Source organism: Bos javanicus, chromosome 17 (genome assembly GCF_032452875.1).
Source record: "Bos javanicus breed banteng chromosome 17, ARS-OSU_banteng_1.0, whole genome shotgun sequence".
In the NCBI taxonomy this organism is placed as follows: Eukaryota; Metazoa; Chordata; class Mammalia; order Artiodactyla; family Bovidae; genus Bos; species Bos javanicus.
Window position 1 is genome coordinate 71,190,640 of NC_083884.1, and position 19,304 is coordinate 71,209,943.

Sequence of the window (19,304 nt, forward strand, 5' to 3'; positions counted from 1 at the left end):
TGGACAGACTCAGTCTTAGGGGCCTGAGGGGAGCACACAGGGGTCCCTGAGGTCACAGCGGATACAGAGGAGGCCTCTGAACGAGCTCTGAGGCGGGGACAGTGCACAGAGCAGGTCAGGAGCTGTCCCCTGAGGGCTCTGGTCACCAGGTCACAGGAAGCGTGTCTGGGCCTGGACACCAGGGGGCGCTCGAGGGCCATTCCTGAGGTGGTTAGTGGGGTGAGAGTGGGGCCCAGGCCCTGACCCTGTCAGGCAACCACTGCTCAGGGCTCCTGGATGGAACCTCCCACACCTGGGCCCCAAGAGCCCCGCCCCAGTCCACACTCTGCCCTCCTCAAGCACAGGGACCTGACCCGGGGCCCAGGGAGGGGTCAGAGAGCTGGGGGGTCAGAGAGCTAAGGGGTGGGGGCAGAGAGCTGGGCGGGGTCAGAGAGCTAGGGGCGTGATTTGCATGAAAGGCCCCGCCCCCTCTCAGGGTATGAAGAGGGGAAAGAGCGCTGTGGGGACACTCTGCTCAGCTGTGGGGCCACAGAAGGCAGGACGCCCTGACCGTGTGCACCATGGCCTGGTCCCCTCTGCTTCTCACCCTGGTCGCTCTCTGCACAGGTGACTGGATGCGGGGACAGGGGATGGGCCCTGGGAAGACACACGGTCCCTGCTCCCTGCTCTCGTGTCTGGACCCCAGAGTCACCATCTCTGTCTCTCCCCCTTCCAGGATCCTGGGCCCAGGCTGTGCTGACTCAGCCGCCCTCCGTGTCTGGGTCCCTGGGCCAGACGGTCACCATCTCCTGCACCGGAAGCAGCAACAACATCGGGATTTTGGGTGTGAGCTGGTACCAACAGCTCCAAGGATCGGCCCCCAGAACCCTGATCTATAATAGTAACAAACGACCCTCGGGGGTCCCCGACCGATTCTCTGGCACCAAGTCCGGCAACACAGGCACCCTGACCATCACTTCGCTCCAGGCTGAGGATGAGGCTGATTATTACTGTGCGTCTGCTGACCTCAGTCTTAATACTCCCACAGTGCTCCAGGCCAGGAGGGAAGTGCGACAAAAACCTGCTCTCCTCTCACAGTCGGGGCTCTGGGGGCAGAAACATCCTCTGCAAAGGCAGCCACTTCATTTGTCTGTTTGGCCTAAGACTGGGTCCAGAATCACACCAGGGAACTTGGTCCGGAAAAATCTGTTCACATCTGTCTTAATTCACCCGTTCTCCAGCTTTCCTTGGCAGCAACACATTGTCTGATTTTCTCAACTTGAGCAGAAATCCCCAGTACCAGGGCCAGGTGCCCTGGGGTCAGAGTCCATGATGGGTCAGGTCAGAACCAGAGGAACACAGTACAGTTCTGTCTGACTCTGGACTCATCAGAGCATCCAGTATGTGTCCTGGTCCCAGCAGCTCTCCTTCTCTCTGAGGCTAGTAGTGGACGCAGGGGGTCCCTGCTTGGTTCCCTGGCCTCAAGCCTGGCGTTCAGGCTCCTTGGCCATCACTGGGCTAAGCTGAGGCCCAGGATGCTGCTCCTGCCTTTCCTGTGACAGCCTCTCAGGCTCACCCAGGGCTCCAGGCTCCTGGCCAGGCAGCCTGGGAACCTCCTCCACTGGCCTTTGCCCACATGGGAAGCAGGGTGCTCCCTGGAGAGTGACTTTCCTGCACCTGGGCCCCAGGGTACATGAGCACTCTCAGCTGTGAGCAACAGTCTTGCTTCTTACTTCCGCCTCTCTATCCGGGGGGGCAGTGCCTAGACCTGAGGTCCAGGTAGAATGGATGGGAAATTACACAACAAAAATGTCAGTAAACTTGACCTACAGTGATACCTGGACAGAGGACAAGAGACCCAGGGGAGGGACTTTCTCCATGTCAACAACTTCGCCTCAAGAGCAGGGTCCTGGGGGCCCTCCTCCACGACCTGGACCCCTCCCTTCGTGTCCTCACTCCTGAACCAAGACTGTCCTTTAGGGAAAGTGACGGGATGTGGGTTTGGAGGCCTTTGCCCTGCCTTTTGCTCCTGGCATCTGGACACAGGGCGTGGGGCACCCATGCTTCCTGTCAGCTTCTCACCCTCCTTCAAGGGTGGTGCTGATGGTTCTGTCCTTTACCAGTTCCTCTCGTCACCTATTTTCCTGTTTTCCACTACATAATCATCCATGCATTAGAATAATAGGAAAAGGATTTAGTATGAACATTTCGTTTGATATGAGATGAATCTCGTAAACACCTGTTGAGAAAAGAAAATAACTGTATGAATTTTATTAAACAGCTAATGTACCAGAACATCTAATCTGATTACAAAACCATAATTTCACTTTACATTGATTAGCATTATTTTTGTCCCTTAATTTTCCCAATTAATGGAAACATTAAGTCCTCCTGCACGAAATTACATGTATGTAAATGAGTATGGACTAGCAATACTACAATTGTGTCTAGGTGTTTCTATTTTTACATTCATTTGTTATTGGTTCTAAATTTATTTTTTAATACATCTTAATATAAAAGGTAGCTTGTAGATGGGAAAAAACAACGTTTGGTATCAGTTTCAACTTTTTAAATTTGGTATTGGAATTTTTTGTTAACTTTCTGATTACAAGATTTTGATCAATATTTAATGTTAGTGGTTTGTAATTTTTCCTCTTATATATTTTATCAGGTATCTGTACAAGTTTTAACAAATTCTTAAAGAACTAGGAAATATACATCTTTTGTAAGGTTTTTAAAAAGACATTCATACAATGCAAATCAATTAGAACAATGTAGTGGCTCAAGTTTGTTACATATTTCAGGTGAGTAAATACATGTTATGTCTTTTTGTGGAGTAATTCCATAGTAAAATTTCCATCTTTTTCTAAGGAAATTAATCTTCCTACTTGTTTTCTCTACTAGACCCACCATTATCGTAGAAAAGTGTGCATTTTACCTCAATTCTAGAGGTTATTTTTGTTTAGTTTTGCTTTTTATTTCCCACATATTACCAGCAGGTGGCTATGTAGGACTGCCCTGGAGTCCAGGCACAGCTGCTCAGGGAGCACTCTCAGTTCAGGAGCTGGGCTGGGGGCGGGGCCTGAGCCCTTGGGGGGACTCAGCAGTGTGTCCACTCTGGCTGAAGAGTCCCCTGAGCAGGGATGTGTGTGGTCTCAGCAGGGGCTTCCTCCAGGGCCTCCCAAGAGGGAACTCCCCTCCACCCCGTGAGTCTGGGCTTTGAGCGGAGCTCCAGCAGCAGGACTCAGGGAGGGGCTGGGCGGGCCCTGGGTGGACCCCATTTGCATTGCAGCCCTCCTCTGGCAGAGGCTGGGGGAGAACAGGAGGCCTGGGGCAGCCCAGCCCCACTGTGGGAACCAGGAAGCTGTGAGCACCATGGCCTGGACTCCTCTCCTGCTCATGTTCCTCTCTCTCTGCACAGGTAGGCAGGCCCCGGGCACCAGGGCTCAGTCCCAGCCTCATCAGCCCCTGGCGTGCAGACTCTGGGAACCTTTCCTGCAGCTCCTGCCCCATCTCTTCTGTGTCTGTGTCTGCAGGTTCCCTCTCCTAGCCTGTGCTGACTCAGCCAGCCACCCTCTCTGCGTCTCTGGGAGCATCAGCCAAACTCACCGGCACCCTGAGCAGTGGCTACAATGTTGGCAGCTACTACATAAACTGGTACCAGCAGAAGCCAGGGAGTCCTCCCTGGTACCCCTGTATTGTTACTCAGACTCCAATAAGCACCAGGGTTCCAGGGTCCCCAGCCACTTCTTTGGATCCAAAGACACCTCGGTGAAGGCAGGGCTCCTGCTAATCTCGGCTACAGGCTGAGGACAAGGCTGACTATTACTCTGCTACATATTGCAGTAGTACTAACACGGCGCTCCAGACCCACAGGGAAGGGAGACCTAAATCGCCCCTGTGCCTTCCCTGAGAAATCCGTATGCAGGTCAAGAACCTATAGTTAGAACCAGACATGGAACAACAGTGAAAGTGAAAATGAAAGTCGCTCAGTCGTGCCCAACTCTTTGCGACCCCATGGGCTGTATAGTGCATGGAGTTCTCCAGGCCAGAATACTGGAGTGGGTAGCCTTTCCCTTCTCCAGGAGATCTTCCCAACCCAGGGATCAAACCCAGGTCTCCCACATTGCAGGCAGATTCTTTACCAGGTGAGCCACAGGGGAAACACAAGAATACAGGAGTGGGTAGCCCCATGGAACAACAGACTGGATCGGAACTGGGAAAGGACTATGACAAGGCTGTATATTGTCACCCTGCTTATTTATCTTATACGCAGAGTACATCATGAGAAACGCTGGGCTGGAGGAAGCACAAGCTGGAATCAAGATTTCCAGGAGAAATATCAATAACCTCAGATGTGCAGATGACACCACCCTTGTGTCAGAAAGCGAAGAAGAACTAAAGAGCCTCTTGATGAAAGTCAAAGAGGAGAGTGAAAAAGTTGGTTTAAAACTCAACATTCAGAAAACGAATATCATGGCATCTGGTCCCATCACTTCATGGGAAATAGATGGGGAAACAATGGAAATAGTGAGAGATTTTATTTTCTTGGGCTCCAAAATCACTGCAGATGGTGATTGCAGCCATGAAATTAAAAGGTGCTTGCTCCTAGGAAGAAACACTATGACCAACCTAGATAGCATATTAAAAAGCAGAGGCATTACTTTGCCAACGAATGTCCATATAGTCAAGGCTATGGTTTTTCCCATGGTCATGTATGGATGTGAGAGTTGGGCTATAAAGAAAGCTGAGCGCTCAAGAATTGATGCTTTTGAACTGTGGTGTTGGAGAAGACTCTTGAGAGTCCCTTGGACTACAAGGAGATCCAACCAGTCCATCCTAAAGAAAATCGGTCCTGAATATTCATCGGAAGGACTGATGCTGAAGCTGAAACTCCCAATACTTCGGCCACTGATGCTAAGAACTGATTCATTTGAAAAGACCCTGATGCTGGGGAAGATGGAAGGCGGGAGGAGAAGGGGATGACAGAGGATGAGATAGTTGGATGGCATCACCGAGTCAATGGACATGAGTTTGAGCAAGATCCGAGAGTTGGTGGTGGACAGAGAAGCCTGGCATGCTGCAGTCCATGGGGTCGAAAAACGTTAGACACAACTGAGCAACTGAACTGACTCACTGACAAAGGCTAAGACAAATGATTTTAGACCTCTGTTCTTATCTAATAAACCCTTACAGGTGTATATTATAAGCACTGCTTTAACTATAGTCCATAATATACATAACAATACAATTTGCTTACATTTTTAATTAATTCAAAATATTTTCTAAATTTGTGTTTTTTTCCTGATTCTTTTAAATTTTCATATACTTTGAGGTTAGTTTTCCAGAAAGCTTTCTATTATTTACTTTTCATTTAAGTCCTTTATGGTCACATAATAAAATCTTTGAATTTCAGTACTTTTAAATTTGTTCAGCAATGTTTAAAGCTTAAGTATATTGTCTATAAAGAAAGCTGAAGAATTGATGCTTTTGAACTGTGGTGTTGGAGAAGACCCTTGAGAGTCCCTTGGACTGCAAGGAGATCCAACCAGTCCATCCTAAAGGAGATCAGTCCTGGGTGTTCATTGGAAGGACTGATGTTAAAGCTGAAACTCCAATACTTTGGCCACCTGATGCAAAGAGTTGACTCATTGGAAAAGACCCTGATGCTGGGAAAGATGGAAGGCGGGAGGAGAAGGGGACGACAGAGGATGAGATGGTTGGATGACATCACTGACTCAATGGACATGGGTTTGGGTGGAGTCTGGGAGTTGGTGATGCTCAGGGAAGCATGGCGTGCTGAGGTTCATGGGGTCGCAAAGAGTCGGACACAACTGAGCAACTGAACTGAACTGAACTGAACTCTCAGTCCTTTTGGCTCCACTCCCAGTGCCCAGTCCCTAGCACCTCACTCCATCAGTGTCATTTGTTATTACAAATCCAGGTTGACACAATATGGTTTTTTATTCTTCCTTTTGTTGTCTAAAAAAAAAGATGCACAGCTTGAGAGTTGTGAGTTAAGTTTTATTTGGGGCAAAATGAGGACTGCAGCCCGGAGGCGGCATCTCTGACAGCTCTGAGAGACTGCTCCAAAGCGGCAGTGCTGAAAGTGAAGTCGCTCAGTCGTGTCCGACTCTTTGCGACCCCATGGACTGTAGCCTACCAGGCTCCTCCATCCATGGGATTTTCCAGGCAAGAGTGCTGGAGTGGATTGCCATTTCCTTCTCCAGGGGATCTTCCCGACCCAGGAATCGAACCCAGGTCTCCCGCATTGTGGGCAGACGCATTACCATCTGAGCCACCAGAGTGGCAGTGGGGCAAGGTCAATTATAAGGTTTTGGTGAAGGGCAAGTTCAATACCATGAAGCACTCGTTTTACAAAAGGCTTTTTGTTAGTCATGAGGATCTGATGTCACCATGAAGGGAGTTAGTGCCTCTCTAGATACGAGGAGATGCAAGGATTGAGATCATAAAATCTGTTCCTAAAAACATCCAACTATCTAAAGACCTGTCCCACCAGATTCCCTGGAGCACGGAGTGCCTCACTCCACCCTGAACTGCTTTGGGGGTTGTTGAGGGTCTCCATCTATACACAGGGTTCGGTCTCCGTGGAGGCTGATGGCAAATGCCTTTGTTGTTCAGTTGGTGGCAACGCTCTTGGTAAGTGCCAATTTGTAGTTGACACTTTCTTCCTTCCTTCTCTTCTTCCTTTCCTCTCTCTCCCCCTTTCTACCTTCCTTCCTTCCTTTTTACAGTTTGTCCTGCTTTTTTAGATTATAAATCTGTAGGTTAATTCCTTATCCTTAATCCCCATATCCCTTCTACTTCTTCATGTACTTCTTCATGCTGATCTAGCTCAACAAGTATTGATTCCATGCCCACTATGAGTTGGGCCACTTTCTGGGTGCTGAGGATACAGACAAGTGACTGTCGGGAGCCACGTTAGACATTACTAACAAAATGGAGGCACGGCCCCAACCCCCCTCTTCATCCTGCAGGCACGGTCCCAAGATGAAGGAGTTAGGTCTTGTGATTCTGACTTGTTCTTTCCTTTCTTCAGTTGAGTTGGCTGGAAAGAATGCTAAGGTGCTTATTGTTCTTGAGAAAAACATGAGAAAGCACAAAGCCTTCTGCAGTTGTGCCCAAAAAATAATCTATAAGTAACCATTGACATTTGTTCAAAGATCTTTACAAAAAATGTCCCAAGATGAACACGTAGGCCACAGCTTGAGGCCATGGAAAAAATTGTTATCTGAGACCTGTTTGTGAGGGAAATGTTTATGACAAAAGAAGTTTGCTGAGTTTAGGGTTTAGGAATAATTAAAAATAGCTAAAAGCCTTTTTAGGAAATAGTGAGCTTAATATACTAGGGATAAACAGGATTTAAAAAGATAAAAAATAAACTGAAGAATGTGGTATACAGCCCAGGCATAAACATGAGTTACAATGTAATCACGAGTAAACACGATTCTGAGAGAATCGCTGAAACAAGAACTCTGTTTGAAGGACAACAAGGAGATAATAAATCTGGGTGAGGGGGAGCTGAAAATGTAAAACCTCTGACCTAATGCTTTTGTCAAAATATAAAAAAAGACCTGATGCTTAAAATAAACATGTAGTCCCCTACCTTGAGTCAGAGGCTACATCATTCTCTGCCAACACCGCTCATCCCTTCAGGCTGATTCCCTGGCTGCCAGAGCTGGACTCCGACAAGTGGTGCCCAACGTGGGCCATCTGAAGAGTAAGTAACTTCGTGACTGCAACCCAGAGCGGTTAGGATTGTACCTGTGGGTGGCTGGCACCCCTCTGAAGTTTAGACAGGGTGAAGAGGGTACAAAAAAAATTAAAATATTCTCTAGAAAAATGGGTCTCTCTACATCCAAAAATAGACAAATGTTTATTGAAATATTACTTCGCATGTTAGCCCATAGAGGCATTAAGGTAAGCAAAGGAAGACTGTCTAAATTTCTAATTTTTGTCCAAGAACAATGCCCATGGTTTCCTGAGAGGGCACTGTAAATCTAAAACCTGGACTAAGGTTAGAGATCAGTTACATTTGTTTTATACTTTACATGAGCCAAAAAAGATTCCTGTAGATGCTTTTGCTCTGTAGAATATGATTAGGGACGTCCTGGACCCTCGACATGAGGCTGTTAGACAGCCTATGGGAGAGGTTACAGCCGTGGATGCTGGGTCTCCACCTTCTGCACAGATCATGTTTTCTGCCATTGACGAAGAGAAGGAGGGAGACTGTGCTCTACCTCCGGAGGAGGGGGAAGACTTGCAGGATGCTGCGGCTGGGCACCCTAGTGAGGCCCCTCCTCCTCTACACAAACCTTTAAAAACTTATCCATCACTTTCTGATTTAAGGCAATCGCTGCAGCCTCTGTTTGCGCCTCCCAGGGCCCAGAAGCTCCCCCACTTTGCCCCCAAAGCCTCCCAGAACATTGCCTGAGGCTGAAAAAGATAGAGTTTTCTGAAACAAAGGAGTTCTTGAAACAGACTGCCAGAGGCTGAGGAAGATAAAAAGTTTTTGGAAACAAAGGAGCTTTTGAAACAGATACATACACAATATACAGAGCTGCTCTTTGAAAAAAAAAAAAAAACCCTCAGGGAGGTCTCACCCAGGCTAAAAAAAACAAAGCGAAACAACAGGGGGACTTGAAACTCTCTATGGCCTTCCCAGTAGTCTTTACCAAAACAGAAGGGGGAAGCGAAAAAGAAAAAAACTGGAACCGGTCCCTTATAAGCTACTAAAAGAGCTTAAACAAGCTTGTCGTGATTATGGCTCCACCTCCCCCTATACACCCACCCTGCTACATGCCTGGGCTAAAAGACAGATGACACCATATGATTGGAAAACGGTTACAAAGGCTTGCCTTCCTGGAGGAGAGTTCCTCCTGTGGTTGACAAAATATGACTACAGTCAGCGGAAAACAAAACCTCTAATGATACACAGCTCAAGACAGTGGGATCTGTGACATTAAAAAGACATGGAAAATACAAATCTAATATAGCCCAAACAAGGTTGTCTAAAGAAACACTTAATCAGATTATGGCCATAGGTATCTTGACATGAAAATCTTTGCCCCCTTCAGATGAAAAGTTATCCACTTTGAGTAATATGAGAGACCTGATGAGAAATATAAAGACTTTGTGGCCAGATTAAAAACTGCTGTAAAAAAAAATTATTAAGAGTACCGAGCCAACAGAGATAGTTCTTAAACAATTGACTTATGAAATGCCAATTCTACCTGTAAGACATTGCTTAGACCTGTTAAAAGTAAAAAAAAAAATCTTTGGACTTACATACAGACCTGCCAAAAAATAAAAACTTCCTTTATGCAGGGGGTTGCCTTAGCCACAGCCTTGAGAGGAAAAACTGCTGCCCAAGTTATTCAGGCAATGAGAAAAAAGATTAACCCTGATGAAAACGATTCTACAAATAAAAAGTGTTTCTCTTGTAGCCAAATGGGGCATTTTTGCCGACAATGTCCTGCCAAGCAGAGACAACAAGCCGTGCCAGTACAGACTAAAACCAACCCTCCAAAGACACCTTGGCCCGATGCCAAAAGAGATATCACTGGGCAAAAGACTGCAGATCTAAATTCCATAAAGATGAGACTACACTCACTCCCCAAATACAAAAAGTAATTTTTCCCAGTTTCAGGGAAATGGGCAACAGGGACAGCCCCGACCCCAGACAACAACAGGGGCAGTCGCGTTAAATCCCTTTATTCCCTTTGTTCTGTCTCAGAACTCCTCAAAACAACCCCAGGTAGCGCAGGACTAGACCTCAGTTCCGCCACCACAACAATATTAACCCCTGACGTTACTCGATTCCAATGGGAGTGGCTGGCCCCCTCCCTGAGGACATTGTAAGACTTGTGCTGGGGCGTAGCTTGCTTTCCCTTCAAGAAATTTCAGTGGTGCCTGATGTAGTGGATTCTGATTATACTGGAGAAATTAAAGTTTTGATCTCACTGCCTGCCAAAACTACAAATTTAATAAAGGTCAAAAAATAACACAGCTTTTGCTTTTACCTTATTATCAGACAGGAAAAACCTTGACTTCTCAAGCTAGGAGCCTTAAAAGATTTAGATCTAGTGATCTAGCCTTTTGGGTACAAAAAATTACAGCTTCAAGGCCTTTAAAAGATCTTTTAATTCAAGAAAATATCACGTCAGGGCTGTTGGATACTGGAACAGATGTCTCTTACATTACTAAAAAAGATTGGCCCTCGTCCTGGCTGACACATTTGACCAATGCTGACTTGGTAGGAATAGGGTCAGTGCCCTCGGTTGCTAAAAGCCCACAAATTTTGACAAGGTCAGATGAGAAGGGGGCACAAGACACCTTTCGTCCATATGTGATTCCTTCACTACCTTTTTCTTTATGGGGGAGAGATATATTATCTCAGATGAAAATGCTTTTATACAGCCCAGATAAAAAGGTTACTAACGAAATGCTACAAATGAGGTATAGTCTTGACAAGGGGCTTGGTAAAGATCAACAAGAAATTGTTTCTCCATTAGAAACGGTTCCTAACAAAAATAGAGAAGGTTTGAGATATGCAAATTTATCCTAGAGGCTGTTGCTCTTACTGCCGACCCTATTACCTAAAAATCTGATGATCCGGTATGGGTGGAACAATGGCCTTTAACAGCTAAAAAGCTACAGACAGCTAAAGATTTAGTTATAAAACAACTAGCAGCCGGCCATATAGAGCCTTCTAATAGCCCCTGAAATACTCCTATTTTTGTCATTAAAAAAAAAATCCAAAAAAATGGAAATTGTTACAAGATTTGAGAGCTATAAACACAACGATGGAAGACATGGGGACCCTGCAGCCAGGTCTCCATTCCCCAGTAACTGTGTTCTTTAAATACAACGTGATAATTATAGATCTACAAGATTGTTTCCTTACCATCCCCCTGGCCGTTCAAGATTGTAAAACGTTAGCTTTCAGTCTCCCTTCAGCTCATTTTAAACAGCCCTTTATAGGGTTTCAATGAAAGTTTTTGCCTCAGAAAATAAAAAATAGCCCCACCTTGTGTCAAAAATTTGTGGATCAAGCTGTACAAAATGTTTAAAAAAAGTATAAAGATCTATATTTGATACATTATATGGATGATATTTTGGCTGCCCATAAGGATAGAGCCTTGTTACAACAAATCTTATCTAAATTAATTAAGGCCTTAAAAAACTGGAGTTTAAAGATAGCTCCAGATAAGATACAAGTAAATCCTTCTTTTTCTTATTTAGGGAGGGTGTTAAATACCCATACTGTGAGTCATGCCCTTTACAGCTACAGAGAGATCCTTTACTAACTTTAAATGATTTCCAAAAATTATTAGGGGATATTAATTGAATATGCCCACATTTAAGACTGACTACTACAGATTCAAAGCCCTTGTTTGATTGCTTAAAGGGCGATCCTGATCCCAGTTCTAAAAAAAAAATTGACTAGTGAGGCAGTTAGTTCTTGTTAAAGTGAATGAGGCTTTACATGATCAGTTAATTAAGATTAATATTATCAGAAGATGGGATTTAATTATTCTCGCCACAAAACATACACCTATAGGATGCTTGTGACAAAAAGGCCCATTAGAATGGCTCCATCAGTGACCCCTCAAAAAATAGTTTTGTCTTATCCCAGCTTGGTGACACAATTAATTATAAAAGGTAAAAAAAAAAAGTGTAAAACTTTTATAAAAAGAAGTAACAAATATAGTGATTCCATTTCATAATGATCAACTACAATTTCTTTTACAAAATAGTGATGATTGACAAATTGCCCTGATAGATTTCAGGGGTCAAATTTTGTTTCATTTGCCCTCAAGCCCCCTTTTACATTTTTTAAAAACACATTCTGTGATTTTTCCAAAAAAATTTTCTATTCAACCTTTGGAGGGGGCAACTTTAGTTTTCACAGATGGTTCCTCTAATGGTAAAACAGTCACAATTTTTAATGGAAAATCCCATTGTCATGCGAGTGTATGTTCCCTGGTTCTTTGTCTCGTCACAACAAAGATTTGGAGCAATGGACATTAAAGCCCTCGGCACTCTCGGGTCTTGGACAAACCGTGCTACAGCTCTTAGGCAAATCAGTGTTACAGCTCTATTTTATTTAGAAGATAGCAGGAGAGAGAGTGAGAGAGAGAGAGAGAGAGAAAAGAGCGCACGCAGGCGGGAGAGAAAGCGCTTTGGCTCCTCCTTTTATATGCTTTTTCCTCCACCTCGGCCTGCCCTATGCAAATTGGGCTTAGCCAGGAGTGCTGTTTGTTCTGCCTAAAGTCTTCACTCTGGTCCTCGGACCTTCCTTGTCTTTTAGCCACCACCATTTTGGACTCCTTTTCCCTATTCTACCTACCTAACACCATGTTCAGGTAACTGAAGAGACATCTGCCCAAAGAGCTGAGTTAAGAACAGTTATTTGGGCTTTTCAACCTTTAAGAGACCATAACTTCAATCTTTTGACTGACTCCTGATATATTGTAGGGTTGTTTCCTCATATTGAGACTGCTAATATTCCGGAAAATAAGACTACCATCTTCTCCTTGTTATTTGATTTACAAAAAGAAATTAAACATAGAAATAAAAAATATTTTGTGGGACATACTAGAGCCCATTTCAGCTTGCCCGGTGCTTTACATAAAAAAAATGCTTTGGCAGATACGTTAACTATAGTAATTGCTTTAAACTTACATAAAAAGATTGACAAGGCCAAAAATTCTCACAAAATTCACCATCAAAATACAACTGGTTTAAGATATGAGTTTCAAATCCCTAGGGAGACAGCTAGACAAATAGTTCAGTTCAGTTCAGTTGCTCAGTCGTGTCCGACTCTTTGCGACCCCATGAATCACAGTACGCCAGGCCTCCCTGTCCATCACCAACTCCAGGAGTTCATTCACACTCACACTCACATCCATCGAGTCAGCAATGCCATCCAGCCATCTCATCCTCTGTCGTCCCCTTTTCTTCCTTCCCCCAATCCCTCCCAGCATCGGAGTCTTTTCCAATGAGTCAACTCTTCACATGAGGTGGCCAAAGTACTGGAGTTTCAGCTTTAGCATCATTCCTTCCAAAGAAATCCCAGGGCTGATCTCCTTCAGAATGGACTGGTTGGATCTCCTTGCAGTCCAAGGGACTCTGAAGAGTCTTCTCCAACACCACAGTTCAAAAGCATAGACAAATAGTTAAGTTATGTCCAAATTGCCCAACATCTAATCCATCTCTACCATTAACAGTAAATCCCCGAGGCCTTAGGCCTAATGCTCTCTGACAAATAGACATAACTCATACCCCGGCCTTTAAAACACTGTCCTTTGTACATGTTACCGTAGATACCTTTTCTCATGTTATATTAGCCTCTGCTAGATCAGGTAAAACAACAAAAGATGTAATTCAACATTTGTTTCAGTGCTTTTCCCAAATAAGACTCCCTAAACAGATAAAAACAGACAATGTCCCAGCTTATACTTCTGCTGCTTTTAAGAGATTTTGTCAACAATTTTCTATAGTGCATTCAACAGAAATACCTTGTAATCCCCAAGGCCAAGCCATAGTAAAAAAAACACATCAGACTTTAAAAAATCAGATAGCTAAATTAAGACAGAGAAAATTTAAATATTCCTCTCCACATTATGTTCTACATCATGCTTTGTTTGTTTTCCTAAAGGGGCTATGACTCGGCCCCTGGTCAAGTGAAAAGACCTCCTTACCAGAGAGTAAAAAGGGCCAGATGTACTGTTAACTTGTGAGAGAGGGTATGCTTGTGTGTTTTCACAAGATTCCACTTCTCCTGACAGACTGATTCGACACGTCCAGTCCCATGAGATCTCCAAGATCACAAAGACCCCCGAGGTCACTGAGATCCCTGGAGTCCTAGAGTCCGGGACCGAGGAAAGATAGAGAGATCAAAAGCTCATCGAGTCTGGACCTGAGAGAGTAGGAAAAAAAAGCCAAAATGTGAGTGACCCTTCACCTGAGGCTTCACCGCTAGTACATCGCTTCAGACACCTGGCGCTTCAAGAAAGACATGCTGATCGAGTCCAACCGTATTCTGCTACATCTCGTTGCCGTCATCGTACTCAAACAACTACCTCCAACATGGGGCCAACATGGGGCCAGCTAAAACATCTCACTCAACAGGCTGAAAAATTAATAGAAAGGAGGAGACATGAGGCCACTCCTACGGTAATGTTTGTGGCTATGCTTGCTGTGTTGGCTTGTCAGCCGAGGCCCTCCAGCACAAAAAAAGTTCATTGAGACTATTTGCCTAATCCACCTTCTTTTCAGCCTGTTGACTAGATGAATGAGCCCATTTGTGTTTTTGTTAATGATACTCATCTTTTGGGCGGGGCTTTCATCTATCCTAATAATGCTAAAACAGTGGTCAGTGCTCCCTTCAATTTTTCAGGCGTGTCCGTTTATCCACCTATTTGCTTTGCCATACCTTCCTCCTTACAAGGATCAGCTCCGGTTTTAAATGGATGTGTTAACACTTCCTTGAAAGGCATGCTTTCTGATTCTCCAAGAAACAAAGGCAAGAGAGACTTTTGGTCTTTACAGCTGCTGATGCCGGGGGCGCAAGAAAAACAATATGATGCCATAAAACAGGCAGCCCCTCATTTAAAGGACTTTCCAAGCTGTGCACTCCCCCCTCCGGATTCTGATGAAGAAGGACTACAGGCCTGGGAAAACATAAGCTAAATTTCTGGCTTTCCTCATTGGAAAGAATGCATGTATACCCTAAAGTTATCTATTCCCATTGTTGCCACCAGACATTCTCTGATCAAATGGGGGTGCCCCTATCTTTCGGATCAATGATTAAACCTGATTTTTGAAGAACCTTATAAATCTATATAGAATGATTCATTTATCCCCTATCCTTTAGCAATTACTATGTGGCATGTTAATGGATGGGTTTCTCCTTTAGTGAGTTTCAATGGAACAGGTCCCATGCAGCCTAAATTATGGAGAACATTGGCTGCTATGGCACCTGTGACTTTACATAGACCTTTAAATGAACAAAGATGTATTGTACAGGCCTGCATACATTCTCCTTATGCCTTTTTGTTGGCCAGAAATCGGAATGATTTGGGAGTTTTTGAAGGAGAAACTGTTTATAATGTCGAATATGTAAATTGTTTTATATCAAATTGTGTCGATGGGAATGATTATAGTAATTATAAGGCTGTGATGATTCTAAAACAACCACCGTATTTGATGGTTCCTGTAAAATTAGAGGGACACTGGTTTGATGATTATGCATTGAAAGCTTTGTCTGAACTTAATGGCTTAATTTCTCGACCTAAGAGATTTATTGCAGCTCTGATTGTGGGAATAACTGCCTTGATTGCCATAATTGCTTCAGTTATGGTTTCTGCTGTTGCCCTGTCAAAAGAAGTACATACTGCCTCATCTGTTGATCAGCTGTCCAAAAATGTCTCCATAGCTCTTACTACACAGGAAATTATGTATATGAAAATTAAAAATAAGGTCAATGCTTTAGAAGAAGCAGTCCTGCTTATAGGACAAGAAATTACAAATTTAAAAATTAAGTTGTCTTTAAAGTGCCATGCTGAATTTAAATGGATGTGCGTTACCCCTCTACAAGTGAATGGTTCTGTACATTCTTGGGAACACATTAGGAACCATATTCTAGGCATTTAAAATCATTCAGATTTTAGTATTGATATTTCTAAGTTACATCAGGACATTCAGAGTATGAAGCAGGTGGAGTCTGACTTTTCCTCCCAATGGCTTTCTAATTCCCTTTTTAAAAATCTGGAGGGATCTCTTTCCCATAGATCCTTTTTTACAATAACGACTAATGCCGCCATGTGCTTATGCTTGTTGGTTCTGATTTGTGTAATAGCCCCATGCCTTTTCAAAATACTCAACCAAAGTGTTTCAGCTTTATCTACTGAGTTTCATACTTATGCTCTAAAAAATAAGAAAAGGGGAGATGTCAGGAGCCATGTTAGACATTACTGACAAAACGGAGGCACGGCCCCAACCCCCTCTCCTCATCCCACAGGCACGGTCCCAAGATGAAGGAGTTAGGTCTTGTGATTCTGACTTGTTCTTTCCTGTCTTTGGTTGAGTTGGCTGGAAAGAATGCTAAGGTGCTTATTGTTCTTGAGAAAAACATGAGAAAGCACAAAGCCTTCTGCAGTTGTGCCCAAAAAATAATCTATAAGTAACCATTGACATTTGTTCAAAGATCTTTACAAAAATGTCCCAAGATGAACACGTAGGCCACAGCTTGAGGCCATGGAAAAAGTTGTTATCTGAGACCTGTTTGTGAGGGAAATGTTTATGACAAAAAAGTTTGCTGAGCTTTGGTTTAAAAATAATTAAAAATAGCTAAAAGCCTTTTTAAGAAATAATGAACTTAAGATACTAGGGACAAACAAGATTTAAAAAGATAAAAAATAAACTGAAGAATGTGGTATACAGCCCAGGCATAACCATGAGTTACAATGTAATCACGAGTAAACAGGATTCTGAGAGAATCGCTGAAACAAGAACTCTGTTTGAAGGACAACAAGGAAATAATAAATCTGGGTGAGGGGGAACTGAAAATGTAAAACCTCTGACCTAATGCTTTTGTCAAAATATAAAAAAAGACCTGATGCTTAAAATAAACATGTGTCTCCTACCTTGAGTCAGAGGCTACATCATTCTCTGCCAACACCGCTCATCTCTTCAGGCTGATTCCCTGGCTGCCAGAGCTGGACTCCGACAAGTGACCTCACAGAGAATTCATTGTAAGAGGGTGAAACAGACTGGAAAGATAAATTGTACAGCATGTGAGAAGGTGAAAAGTGCTTTGGATAAAAATAAAGCAGTGAAAAGGAACAAGGATTGGCATGGGGGCACAATTTTAAATTATCTGGTCTCTTGGCCACACGAAGATGATGTTTGGGCAAATATTTGAGGAGGTGAGGGAGTAAGCTACACAAGGCACTGAGGACAATTGTATCTCCTTTGATGCAAAAAAATTCTCTTAACAGTTTATTAACATTCTTCTTCCTTGTATCTCAGAAGACATGACACTTCTTTAAATCTTGATCTTTTGTCTCACTGATTCTAATTCCTGTTGCTGAAGTGTTGAGTGGATGCCTTCTTACAGTGTGCGCATCTCTGTGGGTGCCTGTTCCCTTTGTGACCATCCCACAAGTTGTCAGTTACTCAGCTACAAGGACAGGGCACTGAACACAGAGGCTCAACCTGTGTTACTCCTGTTGAATCTAAACAGGGAGATGTGATCTGCCCAGCAACAGAGCCCAGGCTTCACAGTGTGGTGGACTCCGTGCTCTTCTGTGGCTTTGCCCCGGCTAGGTGAGCAAGCTCCGGGAGTTGGTGATGGACAGGGAAGCCTGGCGTGCTGCAGTCTATGGGGTTGCAAAGAGTTGAACGCGGCGGAGCGACTGAACTGAGGAGACTATAGGCCCCACCCCTTACCTTCTCCTGAGATGGAGTTTATCTTCTTTGTCTTGTAAATTTAGGGCTTTCAGAGGGTTGCAGAGTGAAGAAACACTCACGGGTGGCCTGCTGGGCTGTTGATCCCTGCGGCCCCACTGTTAGGCTGCAAATTCAGTTTGACTTGAGCTGGTTTGCTTTGTTTTTCAGTCTCTTGAGGTGAAAGTACAGGCAGCAATCCGGCCAGGGCAGCAATTGAAAGAGCTGAAGTCAAAAGCTCTTTTGCTAACTCTGGCCTCAGCAAGAAGCCTGGTCCTCTAGCCCGATGCCCCAAATGCCACTTCCTGTGCATAAACAAGGTCTCGGCTGCCCTGCTTCTCTGACCTGGCCGCCTGTCCTTTTTAAACGTTATTTGCACAGATGGGTTGCTTGCTCCTCGGAGGATCTTCCATGGGTGGTCGGGGGTGTGGTCTACTGCTCTACCTTGGATCTCCCACTTGCCCCTCCAGCTCTGCAGGAGGACTTCCCTTCCCATCACCCCTTGAGGGGCTCTGCCTAATGTCAGGAAGGATCTTCCACTGACATCTTCATAGGAGCACTTTTCAAGTGGGCCTCCCTGGTAGCTCAGATGGTAAAGAATCTGCCTGCAATTTAGGAGACCAGGGTTTAATCCCTGGGTCAGGAAGATCCCCTGGAGAAGAGAATGGCAACCCACTCCAACATTCTTGTCTGGAGATTTCCATGGATAGGGGAGCCTGGGGGGGGCTACAGTCTATGGGGGTCACAAAGAGTTTGACACGACTGAGGGACTAACACACACACACACACACTTTTCAAGTAACCTTCCCCTCCCCATCCGTTCAAAGTACTGACATCTTCCTTCTTGAAAATATCTTTTCCTTCAGTCCTAGGAAAGTCCCACTTTCTCTCTGAACTAGGGGCTCCACTTCCCTTTGCCTTTTCTTCTGTCCAGACCCCTCTAATCCTCAGTTATCCTAAACTATGAGTATGCTCCCCTTCAGATGTCATACACACCAGCTAAAACATCACATCCAGACTCCTGACATATTTTCAGTCCTTTCAGCCTCGGTGAGCCAAATTCTCAGCCCTACTTTATGGCCCAATCAAGTCAAGTCACGTTTAGTTATCAGACAACACTTTTCCTTTATGCAGGATGACCTCTTGTCCAGAAAGAACCATCTGACTAACTTCCCTCCCCACATCCCCACTGTGTCTGTCTGGTCTTTCTCAAAGGTCAACTTTCAGATTTTGCCTCCTCTGGAAAGCTCTCCTTGATCTCTCCAGGGAGACTTACCTTCACTTACTCATGTGTTACGACATATTTTCCGACCTATACGTGCATATATTTTCCAGTGTCTTTTCTCAAATAGACTATAAGTTATAAGAAGGTAGAATGCTTTCAATTCCTCTTGTGTTTGATAGGTAATAATAATTTAATAAAGTTGAATGAATATTTAAATCCTTTAGTTTCCAAAGGCTCTATCAAATTGGCATCTCCGTGCCTAGAATCACACCAAGGCACTCCAGGAAAATCAACACCATCATGACCTCTCATCTCAGAGATGTGCAGAGGCAGCTAGGTGTGCTGCTAGAGGAGAACCCAGTCACGGCAGGCTCTGCTGCCCATCCGCTCTGATGCATCCTCCCTGGCACCCAGAAGGCTGCCTCCAACACAGTTCAGGAGTTTGCATGGAGTGAGTGGCCTCAGGCATGAATATCCACTGGACTGGCAGGTTCTGCCCTCAGGGTGCACCCATCAGTTGTTCCATTTCAGTGGGCAGTTCTGTCCACAAGGGTGAAGGATTCCAGGACTATCTGTGTGAATCCTGGGCCTAGGGAAGAACACTTCTTTTGTGCCATCCTCCAAA

At 44.5% G+C, this 19,304-nt stretch overlaps 1 gene segment (V, D, J or C); it reads left to right on the top strand.

Moving 5' to 3' along the window:
* The first annotated feature begins 496 nt into the window (after window positions 1-496).
* LOC133229127 (immunoglobulin lambda variable 1-40-like) lies at window positions 497-1,263 on the top strand. The segment is given in 2 exon segments: window positions 497-606; window positions 716-1,263. Coding segments are annotated over 2 exon segments (579 nt in total).
* Window positions 1,264-19,304: the final 18,041 nt, after the last annotated feature.